Raw genomic sequence first — 13,700 nt, forward strand, 5'->3', positions numbered from 1 at the left:
TAGAGGAAAAGGTGGCAAAATTCATCTCAGACCCTGCTCATTTTGACATGACACATAAGAAAATTAATTGCAAGACACCACACAAATATGAAAGCAAGCCATGAGCTGAGCCCTTCGCACACAAGGCTTAGCGTTGGCTCCTGGGGAAATAAGTAGCATCAGTCTAGAGGTTTACCAGGGGTTCACCAGGTTGGTGGAAGACAGGCAGCTCCTCACCCAGCTATCAGTCAGAGGCTGCCCATCGTTGGTGGGTTTCTTAGAGTTTCTGCTTCTCTGTCCCCTTTTCTGCTCACTAGCAGCGCCCCCTAGAGTGGGGCAGTAGGTTCACGAGAGGCATAGGGGGTAAGAGAAAGGCTGGGAAGTAGACACCAAGGGCTCCGATGGTGTCTGCAGTTACCTATGGGTGCCAAAGACCTAGGCCAGTGGTGTCCAGCCTCTTCAAGTTTCAAGATCCTCCTTTTAATGTTAAAAATATCACAGACTCACAAAAGACTGTTGATTAGAAAGTATCCAATGGCAAAATGCTTCTCCAAACTCAGGGATCTTTTAAATGAATTTGTACACAGTTACCACAACATAGACCACTTATGGTATTTAAAAGGGAGGCCTGATGGCATAGTGGTTAAGCACTTGGCTGCTAACCAAAAGGTTGTTGGTTCAAAGCCACCAGCTGCTCCATGGGAGAAAGGTGTTACAGTGTGCTTCTGTAAAGATTACAGCCTTGAAACCCTATGGGGAAGTTCTACTGTGTCCTGTAGGGTTGCTATGAGTCAGAATCGACTGGATGGCAGTGGGAAAGCCTGTGGAGGCTCACGGTGAGAGCAACTCTGCAGCCTCCAAGACAGGTCTCCCACTGTCTTCCATCAACACTTGGTACTGATTTTCAGTGGGCTTCCCAGGCCCAGCGGGTATTGCACAGTCTTCCCATACATCTGTTTGCCCTGTTTGGTTTCCATGGGATCAAGAGAAGTAGGCATGAAGGCCCATGTTTGCTCCCTCAGCCCCATTGGAGCTGAAACATCTCGGTAGGGATGAATGAACCAAATGATGGAAGGTTCACTAACATTTGTGAATGCTCATGAAGCCTTCGGACTGAAATAGTGCAGGGCCTAGGGACGTGAAATATTTTGGGTTGTATCTTGACAGGTGGTTAAGGAATATTTTATTCTCCCGAAGTCTCAGTCTCTCTCTCTCTCACACACACACTAACACATACACAGAAACAACTCCCTGAGGGGGTGTAGCAAGTGGAGGACTACAAACACAGGATACTCTATAGGATGTGATATTTGCTATTGGATTGGATGACATCATAGACGTTTGTTGCTAAATGCAAAACCCAAGTTTACAACACCGACCAATGGGTGACGACTTTGCAGAGGGTACGCGGAAGGCCTGTGCCCTCTACAGCAGGAGCTACTGCAGGTTTTCTGGAAAGATGAAGTGTCTGTGGAACGTTTAAAGTCTGATCAATTTATAGATACTGTGCACGTGTTAAAGGAACACACCCAGGCGTGTGGGCTCTCTGCTCCCCGCTCCTCGCTGAGTTACTTACCGAGCAGCTGTGCTCAGACACTGAGATGCTGCTGGGATGCACCTCAAGGCTCAGGCACTCGCTGATGTTAGCAGCAAATCGATGAGGTTCCTGGGCCCGTTGGCACTTGTCCCTGCGGGAGCACCTGCCACAAACACAGATTCACCAGAGGTCAGGCCTCCGAGACCCATCTGTTTGGCTCCATTGTCCGTCCCTTGTGGGTAAGTAGAGCGGTTTGCTCTCCAGAGGCCCATTACAGCTTTCACTGTGTCCCAGTGGGGACCGGTGACTCCTAGGTGATCTCTAGTGCAGCTAAAGACAGTCTATGAGGAAATAGGCTTGATCCCATCAAGTTTCTATGTAAAGAATGGTGATGTAGTAGGTGTTGGGGAGTCAAACTGGACTCACAGTGACACCATGTGACAGAACTGCCCCATAGGATTTTCTAGGCTGTAATCTTTTTTTTTTTTTTTTTAATCTTTATGGGAGTAAATTGCTAGGTCTTTCCCTCAGGGCCGCTGGGTGGGTTCAAACTGCCAAACTTTAGGTGAACAGCTGAGCACTTAACTGTTCGTGTCACCAGTGTTCCTTGATACATAAAGAATAAGCCTTGACAAAGCAGGGGATGGGATGCTTAGAAGACTGAATGAGGCAAGTCTGGGCAACTGGAGAGGTAGCCTGGCAAGAGACCAGGAATATGAACTTTGGAGCTTGGTTGCCTGGTTCTAAACCCAGCTGTATTACCTACTAGCTGTGCCCCTTGGGGAAGTTACTTAATCTCTCTGTACCTCCGCTTCCTCATCTGTGAAATGAGGATGATGGTGATGATAATACCCTGCCTCATGGGGTTGGTGTAAGGATCAAATGAGTCAGTGCTTAGACAACGTCTGGGCACATAGTAGGTGCTATACTGGTGTAGCCCTTATACCACTCTACTAATGGTCAGTGTTATCATTACTCTCCTCCAGAGGAGTTTAAAAGAACAGGAGAGGGTCTTAGCTGTGTGGGGCAGTGTGGATGAGATTTTGTGGCTGGATTAATGGCTCTTTCAAGGCAGGAGCCATGTTTTATTCATTGGGCTATTCTACCTGTCACATGGTACACTTTAAATGTTTGTGGTATGAAATAATGCCCGGAGACAGAGACAGTCAAGGAGTCACAGCCAGGGCTGGCTCCATCACAAAGCTGTGTGGCGTTTCTCTGACATCTTTATCCCTAGCTCTGGGCTCCCCCGCCCACCGAAGCAGGTGAGCATGGTGACGCCTGCCCACAGGAGGTCTGGCTGCCATCTGCTCTGTCACCGGGACCAGACTCCAGGGCTGGTCCTTCTCCAAACCAAATAGTCACCAGGGCATTAAGGGATTCGACAATCAAGCAGTGATTCCCACCCAAGTTCCCCCCGCACCCCTCCCCCTCTTCCTTTCCAGGCACATAATGGATCTAAATATGAAAGCTGTCAGAGAAAAGAATTATTGAGGTTTAAGTGAATCCTTAAGATAGCTCTAAAGTGAGCTCTTGACTGGAGCCTTTATCTCATTGACTCAACTGAAATGGCTCTTTTTTATCATACTATTTATGGCAACAGCCGTAAGGGAGATAAATAGCCTCGGAGACAATAACACACTTGCAAGAGCAGGGCATACAGAAGAGGCAGGAAGGTTTCAAATCCCCGCAGACCCAGAGGCTCTTCAGCAACCTCCCTCAGTTCCCCCTCACCCCTGCTCCGGCATCCGTTAGAGCCACATGTGTAGGCCAGGGAGCTGAGGCAGGGCCTACCTCCTAATCCCCTGTTCCCAAGGCAGGCTGGGGGTGGTCGGTGGTCAGCGGTTGGTGGTCAGTGGGAGGGCATGTGGGAGGGGCTGGGGAAGGGGGCTATGTCCACAAGGAGAAACCTCGGGGTATAAAGAGGAAAAAGCCTGCTCCCATGTGCTCCTGGTGGGCTGAGCGGCTGGAAGGCAGGCAGAAGGGTTCTCTGACACTGGGTAGGTAGTTCAGAGGATCTTGGAAATTTGGAACAATTCTGATGCAGTGTGGTCATTCCAGAAGTCAGGGCTGAACTAGACCACGTGGATGATGCGGGTGGTCTGGGGCTGCTGGGAGACCTGGGGGTTTCTGATAGATTTATAGGTGTTAGTACACATTGAGGAAAGCAGATGTTCTTGATATTGAATGATAACCCCAATCTATAACTTTACAGTGTTCTACATTCCAGAAGGCCCTACAGCACTGACACTGGGAGGGTGGGGTGAGGAGGAGTGGGGAGTAGGTGGTGCAGGTGGGGTGATCACTGCAGAATGGGCCTGCAGGTAGCTCAGGACGCCTTCCACTGAGGTGATGGGGCTGTGTGAGGCTCTCTGGGGGAAGCAATTCCCTGGCGGGAGGTCAGCCTGGCTGAAAGGAAGCCAGTGTACCCACTGCTGACACTTACGGGTGCAATGTGGGTGGCAACAGCATCTGGCCTAAATGGAGACTCATTCTTCTGGGTTTAGGTAAGAGCATTTTTGCAAAACTTTTTGAGGAGTCTCTTACCTCCGAACCCAAGTGGGAAACCCAGTGTTCATGGGCTCAAATCCAGTCCGGATTTTGCATCTGTGAGGCGCCTGCTTCCCTCCCTTCCCAGCCCTCCCAACACCTGCTGCAGAGGCTGCAAGCCAAGAGCTATTGTGAGGGACCCTGAACTCTGGCCCTCCGCCTCCACCCCAAACCGGGCACATTTCATGGAGATGCTTTGCTGTCTGGCATGGAGCCGTGGGGTTTCCAATACCGTTGGGAAACAGAATTCCTAGCCAGCTCCCGCCTTTCAGATTTTCATCCTTTTTTCTCCCTTTGGGGCTCCTGGAATTAGGAAGCTTAAGGTAATTTTGCATCTCTATTGAACTGGTATTTAATGGCAGGCAATGTATCTGAATAAGGGTGGGAGGACGGTTGGAGTGAGATGTGAGCTTCTTGGAATTATAAAATAATGAGGACAGAAGGGCCCTCCAGAGGGTACAGAGCCCATAATAATTATTTTGATTGGTGTTGCCTTTTCTGGGCTTCCTTATTTCCAAAGCATTAATTATTTTATTTAATCCTCAATTCACCTGCAAGGAAGGCATTGCCCCTATTTAGTGATGGGGAAACGGAGCCCCAGAGTTGTCACTGGATTCCTCCAGGGCCACACAGTAGCTAATGGGAGTCCCAACCTCCCAACTCAGGGCACGACTCTCTGCATGCCTTGAGAGGCACTTAATTCAGGCTAGACTGAGGGCCTTCTTGGAAAACCTGGAGGTAACCTAGCTTCCCTTATGAGTTCTTCCAAGGATACTATCCTTGCCTGTACTGACAAAGATGCAGGCAAGTGAATTCAGAGTAGCTGGGAGGGCAGACCAGAGAGGCCAAGGCTGGGCACTTTGAAAGAAGCCCTGCCCTTGGCCTCTTCCTGCCTTGACTCTGGAACCCCTATTAGAATCCCCTCTCCCCCTGCAAACCACTGTCACATCCCACATCAGCTCTCCCAGAAAAGCACCCAGCCTTCCTCATTCCAGGTACTTTTTCGGGACCTCCCAAACTTACATGCTGTGCAGGGTGCACCAGCCACAGTGAGGGTCCCCCGAGCTCAGGCACTCCCTACAAGTCGTGTACTGCTCGCAGGATTCCACAGGGACCCTGGTGACCTGGCAGAGAGTGAAAAGAGAGCATGGTGAGGTCAGGCTCACAGATGTGTGTTCAGGCTCGCCCACACCTCCCCTAAGCAGGTGACATGGGGAGGTAGATCAGGGGCCTGGATGTTCTCATCTGTTTTCCTAGCATGAGGCCACAGACCTCAGCAGAATGTGTTGCTGAGGAGGCAGGCTGAAGGCTTCTTGCCTTTGCCAGGAAAAATTAAAACCATGTGCTGTTGAGTTGAATCTGACTCATGGCAACCCCATGCATCAGAGTAAAACTGTGCTCCATAGGGTTTTCAATGCCTGATTGAAAAGATCGCCAGGCTCTTCTTCTGAGGCACTTCTGGGTAAACTTGAACCTCTAATCTCTTGGTTAGCAGTAAAGCATGTTAACAATTTTTACCACCCAGCGACTCCAAAAACCAGTTGCTATCAAGCTGATTTTGATTCACAAAGACCCCATGTGTATCCAAGTAGAATGGTGCTCTATGGGGTTTTTAATAATTGATTTTTGGAAGGAGATCACCAGGCCTTTTTTCTGAGGCACCTCTGGGTGGACTCAAACCTCCAACGTTTCTGTTACCAGTTGTGTGTGTTACATTTGTACCACCCAGGGACTCCATTTCAGTTAGTCAGAGGTAGAAGCAAATCCTTGGATCCATTCCTGCCTGTCAACTAAAGTCCTCCCAAGAGCTGGGCACACCAGTGGCAAGTGCTAAAAATGGTAAACTCTGTTTAAAGGCTATTGAGTGGCACAAACTCATCTCTGAAGAGCTTTCAGCTGGGCTTGGGCTGAGCTATGCTGCCTGCACAGAAGGCATTTAAAAGAGAAGGAGAAACTTTTCCCATCACATAATATTCATAGTACGGCACAATGTCTTTACAGCCAAGCAAATATAACACCTGGATCCAATTATCTCATTCTCTGACGTCTGCTTCAGTTTCTCTAGTAAATCTCCTGTCCTTTGAAAAGTGGCTAAATGGGAACATCCACAGAGATGAGCTGCCTGTCAGACTCTGTCTTGCTGGGGAAAGTGGGAGTTTGCAGATCAAGACCCTGCCTCCCAGAGCGCGCAGCCCCTGCAAACTCCTCCTGGCTTCCTGGTGGGGCCCTGGAGGGACCTGAGCTCAGTCTGTCCGCACATGGCTTACTCCCACCTGCCCAGGGTGTGTGACACTAAAGGCCGGGCAGGACTGAAGTCTTCCATTCAGTATGTCCTAGGAATGTGTCCTGGTGATGCAGTGGTTAAGTATTCAGCTGCTAAACAAAAGCTCATCAGTTCGAATCCACCTGCCACTCCTTGAAAACCCTATGGGGCAGCTCTACTCTGTCCTATAGGGTCACTAGGAGTCAGAATCGACTTGACAGCAACAGGTTTGGTTTGGTTTTTGGGTTAGGTGTGTGTCACTGGCTGGGGCAGGAGGTTGCCGGGCTGCAAAAACATTTGCTAGGCTGGGGGTGGGCTCTCATTTGTTGGGGCACAGAGGTCCCCCACCTACTGGATGTGTGACCTCCAGTGAAAACATAACCTGTGCTCCAGCACTCAGGGTTTTGCCTCGCGTGCTGGGGTGAAGGATATGATGGAGACTCCCTTCAGAGCATTTTCCTGAGAGCCTCAGGATAAACCCTAACACCGTTCATTCCGCAAATGTTTACCAGATGTCAGCTATGTGGAGCGCTAAAACATCGCTATGTGGTAGAGAAAAACAGCAAACGGGCTAAGAGCCCGCCCTTGCAAGCCCGCAGTCCAGTGGGAGCTGATAATTACAAGCTGACAATTGTTCTAGTGAGCTGAGTGTTCACTGCAGGGGACCGGTGTGAGCCCTGGAGGCCATGGGTGCTCAAGGAGGGGCATCCAGCGCAGCCTGCTGGGAGGAAGGAGCCAGGGCCGTGAGCGTGAGTTCTGAAGAGTAACAGTGTGGCAGACAGGAGCCCGAAAGAGCCTTCCCAGATGAGGGATTGTCACAAGCTAAGGTATGTGTGGACAAAACCCCAAAAAAACCCTGCTGCTAGCGGGTTGATTCCGACTCTTAGCAACCCTACAGGACAGGCTAGAAGCGCCCAATAGGGTTTCCAAGGTTGTAATCTTTACAGAAGCAGACTGCCACTTCTTTCTCTGGCAGAGCAGCGGGTGGGTTTGAACCACCAGCCTTCTGGTTAGTGGCCAAGTGCTTAACCACTGTGCCACCAGGGCTCCCTGTGCATAGATAAGCTCGGTGTAAGTTGAGTGTCGCGTGTACAGTGGATGCGGGAAGGACAGGAGATGTACACAGGGGCGAGATCAGCCACGGTCTTCTGTGTCAGCCTGAGGAGCTTGCCTTTTTCTCTGTTGGGGGACCCTTCTGATTCTCACCACATCATAATATTTTATCATTCCGCGTTACAAGGACTTTCTGTAATTGAGTGACATGATCAACTTTAAATATCCCTAACCTCTCTTTGTAGGAGCTGTGATAGTGCAGTGGCTAAGCACTGGCTGCTAACTGGAAGGTTGAGGTTCCAACTCACCAGCTGCTCTGTGGGAGAAAGATGTGGCTGTCTGCCTCTGTAAAGATCACAGCCTTGGAAAGCCCATGGTGGGGATTCTATACTGTCCTACCGGGTCTCTGTGAGTCAGAATCAACTCGATAGCAATGGGTTTTTTTTTTTTTTGAACCTCTATTAATAAAAAATATGAAATACAGGAAAGATAAGTGCAAATTCTTGCAATTTGGTTTAAAAAATCAATACTGTAAGTGTAGGCTGGTGGATAGTTGGTTTGAAATAGCTCCTGTGTGATAGACCTCTGGGGGTCTCAGCTGACTCTAAGTCCAACACGGCCTGACAGGGTGATGGGAAAGCTAAAGCGGACTGAGGTGATCATGGCCTGCACAGACAGACATGTGGTATCAGGATCAGGAGGCCACCCCCCAACTAGGAGTTCCGATTTCAGGTCTCTGCAATCTACTCCAAGAGGGGTGTTGTTCAACCAGAGAGCCTTCCCAGAGAGGTGACCAGAATGGGAAGGGACCTAGATGTCATGTCTGAGGTACAGCTGATGGACTGTGGAGGTTTATGTAGCCCAAAGAAGAGCAGTCTCAGGGTAGCCATGAAGGCCACTTCCCAATGTTTGAAGGTACACACAGATGAACAGTTTCAGAAATGCTCAATATAAGGAAGTCAGGGCTGTCCAATAATGCAACAAACCTCACTTGGCAAAGGCACTGCCATCACCAGGGACTTAGGCAGAGTCAAGGTGCCTCTCTCACAGCGGCTGTGGATGGATTTCTGTCCTCAGAGGAAGGCTGCATTGATTTTGTTTTTAGTAACTGTTAAGTTGGCTCCAACTCATAGCGACTCTACGTTTGTTGTTGTTTGCCATCGAGTTGATTCTGACTCATGGTGACCCCGGTAGAACTGTACTCCATAGGATTTTCAATGGTTGATATTTTGGAAGTAGATTATCAGGCCTTTCTTCTCAGGCATCTCTGGGTGGACTTGAACCTACAACCTTTCGATTATGCGTAACAGAACAAATGTTCCCTGGTCCTGGCCATCTTCGTGATTGTTGGTATGTTTGAGTCCAAGGCTGCACTGTTGTTTTTGTGTGCTATTGAGTCAAGTAGAACTGCCTCATAGGGTTTCCAAGGCTGTAATCTTTATGGGAGCAAATCAGCAGGTCTTTTCTCCTGGGGAGGGGATGGTGGGTTCAACCTACTGACTTTTTGGTTAACAGCTGAGCGCTTAACCATTGCACCACCAGGGCTCCTTAAGGCTCTCTTAAAACAAACAAAAATAACCGTTGCCTTTGAGTCGATTCCAACTCATAGTGACCCTATAGGATAGAGTAGAGCTGCCCCATAGGGTTTCCAAGGAGCGGCTGGTGGATTTGAACTGCTGACCTTTTGGTTGGCGGCCGAGCTCTTAACCACTGTGCCACCAGGGCTACATGAGTTCCTTCCAATTCTAACATTCCAGAATTCTGTTCACCACAGTTTATCCACTCCTCCTTGATTCTGTTTCTGACTTTTGTCCTCTACAACCTGTAGAGTTAGAAAGATAACATCCAGCCACAGCTGCCATCAAAGGACTTTACGTCACTTGAAGGGGCACCGATTCCCTGCCTGCATGCCCCCAAGAAGCACCTTCTGACAGGTGCCTGCCAGGGGGCTCTTCCATGTGCCTCTCCCAGGCCTGGTGACTCTCAGCCCTTCAGGATATCTGTGACCTTAGCTGCCTGGTCTGCTTCCGTTGGCCCCCTCCAATCCGCCTTCTGATGCCTGAGAGCAGCAGTCCAGTGCCTGGCCTCCCTTTCTTGGGTTTTGGGTTCCTTGTGAGTGATGTCTGCATCTGGCTGGAAACTAAAACAACTGTCTGCATTGCATTTGGCCAGTCTGTCAAAACACAGCCCTGCTCTCAGCAGCTGGGAAAGGGGGCCCTGAATGGGAGCAGTGTCTCCAGCACAAAGCCCACTTTCACGCCAAGTGCCACAGAGATAGTGAGAACCCTGTTCTTCTCCAAACATGAAACCAATAGCACAACTATTTTTCCTGTTTCCTGGGCTTTCCTGGCTTTTTTTTTTTTATGCACTGAGTTGAAGAGCAATGTGAAACAGGAAACTTATAAGAGGGGGGTGTTGTAAAACTGAATTCTCTCCCCAAAGGTCCAATGCCCATGCACAGATCAGAGAAAAGAAATGTCACAGGGGCTGGGCGAAGACCTGGCAAATTAGATGCTTCTGTGGACCTTCCTTCTCTCTTGTATCCATGTGTTTCTATGTTCATTTACCGACCAGTGCTAACTGATCCCCTCCTATGTTCAGGCCAGTTACAGGCCAGTGCTAGGCACTTCATGGGAATACAAACAAGAACAGCACTAAAACATGGCCATCACCTTCAAGTTGGAAACAGACTAGCAATAAAGACAAAAAAGTGATAGGAGTTCTAAAAGAATTACTCAGGGGATTCACAGCAAAGAGAAAATCCTTCTAAGTCTGCATGGCCCAATATGGCACCCACTAGTGCCACATTTTGGGTTTTAGTCCCACATATTCTTAAGGTTTTCACTGGCTAATTCTTCTCAGAAGTAGACCACCGGGTCCTACTTCCTAGTCTGTCTTAGCCTGGAAGTTCGGCTGAAACCTGTCCGCCATGGGTGACCCTGCTGGTATCTGAATACCAGTGGCACGGCTGCCAGCATCACGGCAACATGCAAGTCCCTAAGTACAACAAACTGACAGACACATAGGCGTGATGAATAAGAAAGCCCGGAGAAGAGCTGACACCTTTGAATTGTGGTGCTGGTGAAGAATATTGAATATGCCATGGACTGCCAAAACAGTGAACAAATCTGTCTTGGAAGAAGTACAACCGGAATGTTCCTTAGAAGCAAGGATGGTGAGACTACGTCTTACATACTTTGGACATGTTATCAGGAGGGATCAGCTTCTGGAGAAGGACATCATGCTTGGTAAAGTAGAGGGTCAGCGAAAGAGAGGGAGACCCTCATTGAGATGGATTGACACAGTGGCTATGACAATGTGCTCAAGTATAACGATTGTGAGGATGGTGCTGGACTGGGCAGTGTTTCGTAGTACATAGGGTCGCTATGAGTCAGAATCGACTTGACGGCACCTAAAAATAATAGTCCCACATGCCTATTGAGCACTTGACATGTGGCCAGTCCATGCTGAATACACAATACATGTGGATTTTGAAGACTTAGTACAAAAAAGCGAACACAGAACATCTTATTAATAATTTTTTATATTGACACATGTTAAAAAGATAACATTTCACATATATTTTTGGGTTAAGTAAAATGTATTATGAAAATTAATTTCATGTTTCACTTTTTTAAAAAAATGTGACTGTTAGAAAACTTAAAATTATGCCTTGTGATTTGTGGTTTACATTTGTGACTCACATTATATTTCTATTGGACAGAGGTATTCTAGATGGAGAATCCAAGAAGGCTTCATGAGAGAGGTGGCATGGTGTCTGGGCTTTCAAGGATGGATAATACTTACAGAGATGAAGGTGGGGGGTCAAAGAACATTCCAGGTAGAAAGTGCAACATAAGGAAACATAGGAAAGCAGTGTTTCTTCAGAAAACCATGAGTGAGGGCAAGAGACCGATGGGTCTAAGTCTGGAAAGCCAAGTTTGAGTCAACTTGGGAAGAACTGTGAAGACCACTGAGCTGGAACATATGGAGTCTCTGGGCTCTCTAGTCTCTCACCCCTTGGCCAAGAGAAGGTCTCTTATGACAAGGTGGCCCTGTGTCTATCAAGGAGTCATTGTTCTCAAGGCATGAACCAGCAGTGTTGGCATTACCTGTGAATTTATAAGACAAGAAAATTCATGGGCCCTAGCCCAATCCGTTAAATCAGAAACTCTGGGTATGAGGCCCAGGAAGTTGGGTTTCTTCTGTATGCTGAAGTTTGAGAACCACTGATAGAGATTATCTCAGCTCCTTAGGGAAGTCTTTAAATGTTAGACCCTGGCCTTGGAGCCATGGGAGAAATTCCACTGATTTGGGGGAGGGTGGCACAATGGTTGCACAGTGGTTAAGAACTTGGCTGCTAACCAAAAGGTCGGCAGTTCGAATCCACCGGCTGCTTCTTGGAAACTCTATGGGGCAGTTCTACTCTATCCTCTAGGGTCGCTAATAAGTTGGAATTGACTGAACTTCAACAGGTGTTTTTTTTTTTTGGTGGGAAGGTACTCTGGGGAATACTTTATGCTGAGGGATAAACTGGAGGCTATGGTGGTTCAGTGTAGAATTCTTGCTTTCCATGTGGGATACCCGGGTTTGATTACCTACCAAGGCACCTCATGTGCAGCCACCACACGTCCGTCAGTGGAGGTTTGCCTGTTGCTATGAGGCTGAACAGGTTCTAGTGGAGTTTCCAGCCTAAGATGGACTAGGAAAAAGGCCTGGTGATCTACTACCTAAAATTAGCCAATGAAAACCCTATAGATCACAATGATCCAATCTGTAACCATTCACAGAGATGGCGCAAGACTGGGCAGTGTTTTGTTCTGTCATGCATGGGGTCATCGTGAATCAGGGGCCGACTTGATAGCAGTTAACAATGACAACCAACAACAAAAAAAAGAAAAAACCAAACCAAACCAAACCATTGTCCTCGTCAGATGATTCTGACACAGGGACCCTATAAGACACAATACAACTCTCCCATAGGGTTTCCAAGGCTGTAAATCTTTACAGGAACAGACTGCCACGTCTTTCTCCCCCAGAGCAGCTGGTGGATTCGAACTGCCCACCTTTCAGTTAGCAGCTGAGTGCTTAGCCACCGTACCACAAGAGCTCCTTACAACAAGAAGGGAGAAATAGGTTGTAATAATTTTGAGTCTGGGAAGCCCTTAAAGGACCAAGTTGAAACCTCCTGAGTCAGGGGCCACTTTCCTCTGCAACCCCAGGGAACAGGTGGGTGCTTGCCAAGGACCTGGTGAGGTGGGCGAAGTGGGTGGGGTGGGAGCTGCTTCCAGGAGCTCAAGCAGAATGGAACTCTTTCCTGGAGAGTGTCCACAGTGTCAGGAGGTGCTTTGTCAGGGCTGACTCAGAGTTTAATGGGACACTTTATGATGTTTTAATTAGTGTTTGTTTATTATCATTGCATTTTAATTATGCCTGAGGCTCAGCCCACCCCTTCCCCTCTGAGCGCTGGGAGATGAAGGTGGCTGGACTGGCCAACAAACGTGATGATGAGAATTATACAGTCAGAGGGTGCCCTTCTTTGGCCCCCTCCACCATCTTCTCATCATGGCCCACAGAGCTGCTATGGACCAGATTCCACCCTCACGCTCTGCATTCTTTTCTGCTTGATCTCATGTCTTGTAATTATACCTTTAATGAATGTAACTGTCCTATTAAGTCATTTACTTAAGAAATACTCTTAATTAAAGGTGACTCATACTGTGTTCTTGGCTCCTCTGGCCCCAGGGCCCCATGTCTCTGTGGCTTTCCTTGCCCTGATTCAGCAGGGGTGGAGATTTATGTGGGAAGGGCTTGGCAGGGGGGTGCAAAGGACGGAGGGTGGGTTTCCCTCCCTGACTCTCTTATTGAAGTATACTAGGAAGCCTACAGGGTGTGAGGCCCAGCCTAGCCAGAGACATTATCAGATTATTACTGGCTACAGGGATAAGCCACTGAGGGAAGCTGTTGGAACCTGCCACATTCCTGAAGATCTTGAAGACCACAGCTGACCCATAGGGTTTGGGCTGCCCAGGGTGAGGCCAGGAGTCCTGGAAGTTACTGTCATCGTGGATGGAGCTTGGGTGCAAACAAACCATTTTCAGATAGAAAAAAAAAAAACAAAAACTGGTTGCCATTGAGTTGACTCCGACTCATGGTGACCCCATGTGCGTAAGAGTAGAACTGTGCTCCATAGGGGTTTCAATGGCTCATGTTTTGAAAGTAGATTGCCTGGCTTGTCTTCTGAGGCAGCTTTAGGTGGATTAGAACTGCCAACCTTTCAGAGTTCTTCAATCCTGGACGTAGGAACCAAAACCCTTT

General features: G+C 48.4%; 1 protein-coding gene across 4 annotated transcripts in view; it reads right to left on the bottom strand.

The window, feature by feature from the left end:
* Window positions 1–13,700, bottom strand: part of PLXNA2 (plexin A2) — a 268,455-nt gene that overhangs the window by 100,763 nt on the left and 153,992 nt on the right. For all 4 annotated transcript variants that reach the window (XR_007513869.1, XM_049858412.1, XM_049858413.1 and 1 more), the window contains 2 exons: window positions 5,090–5,190; window positions 1,556–1,679 (listed from right to left, as the gene is read on the bottom strand). Coding sequence is in view for 3 of the 4 variants with exons in the window: in XM_049858412.1 (XP_049714369.1) it covers window positions 1,556–1,679; window positions 5,090–5,190 (225 nt within the window). In the remaining variant the exon portion in view is untranslated. The remainder of the gene's footprint in view (window positions 1–1,555; window positions 1,680–5,089; window positions 5,191–13,700) is intronic.

The sequence above is a fragment of the Elephas maximus genome, chromosome 18, assembly GCF_024166365.1.
Source record: "Elephas maximus indicus isolate mEleMax1 chromosome 18, mEleMax1 primary haplotype, whole genome shotgun sequence".
Lineage (NCBI taxonomy): Eukaryota > Metazoa > Chordata > Mammalia > Proboscidea > Elephantidae > Elephas > Elephas maximus.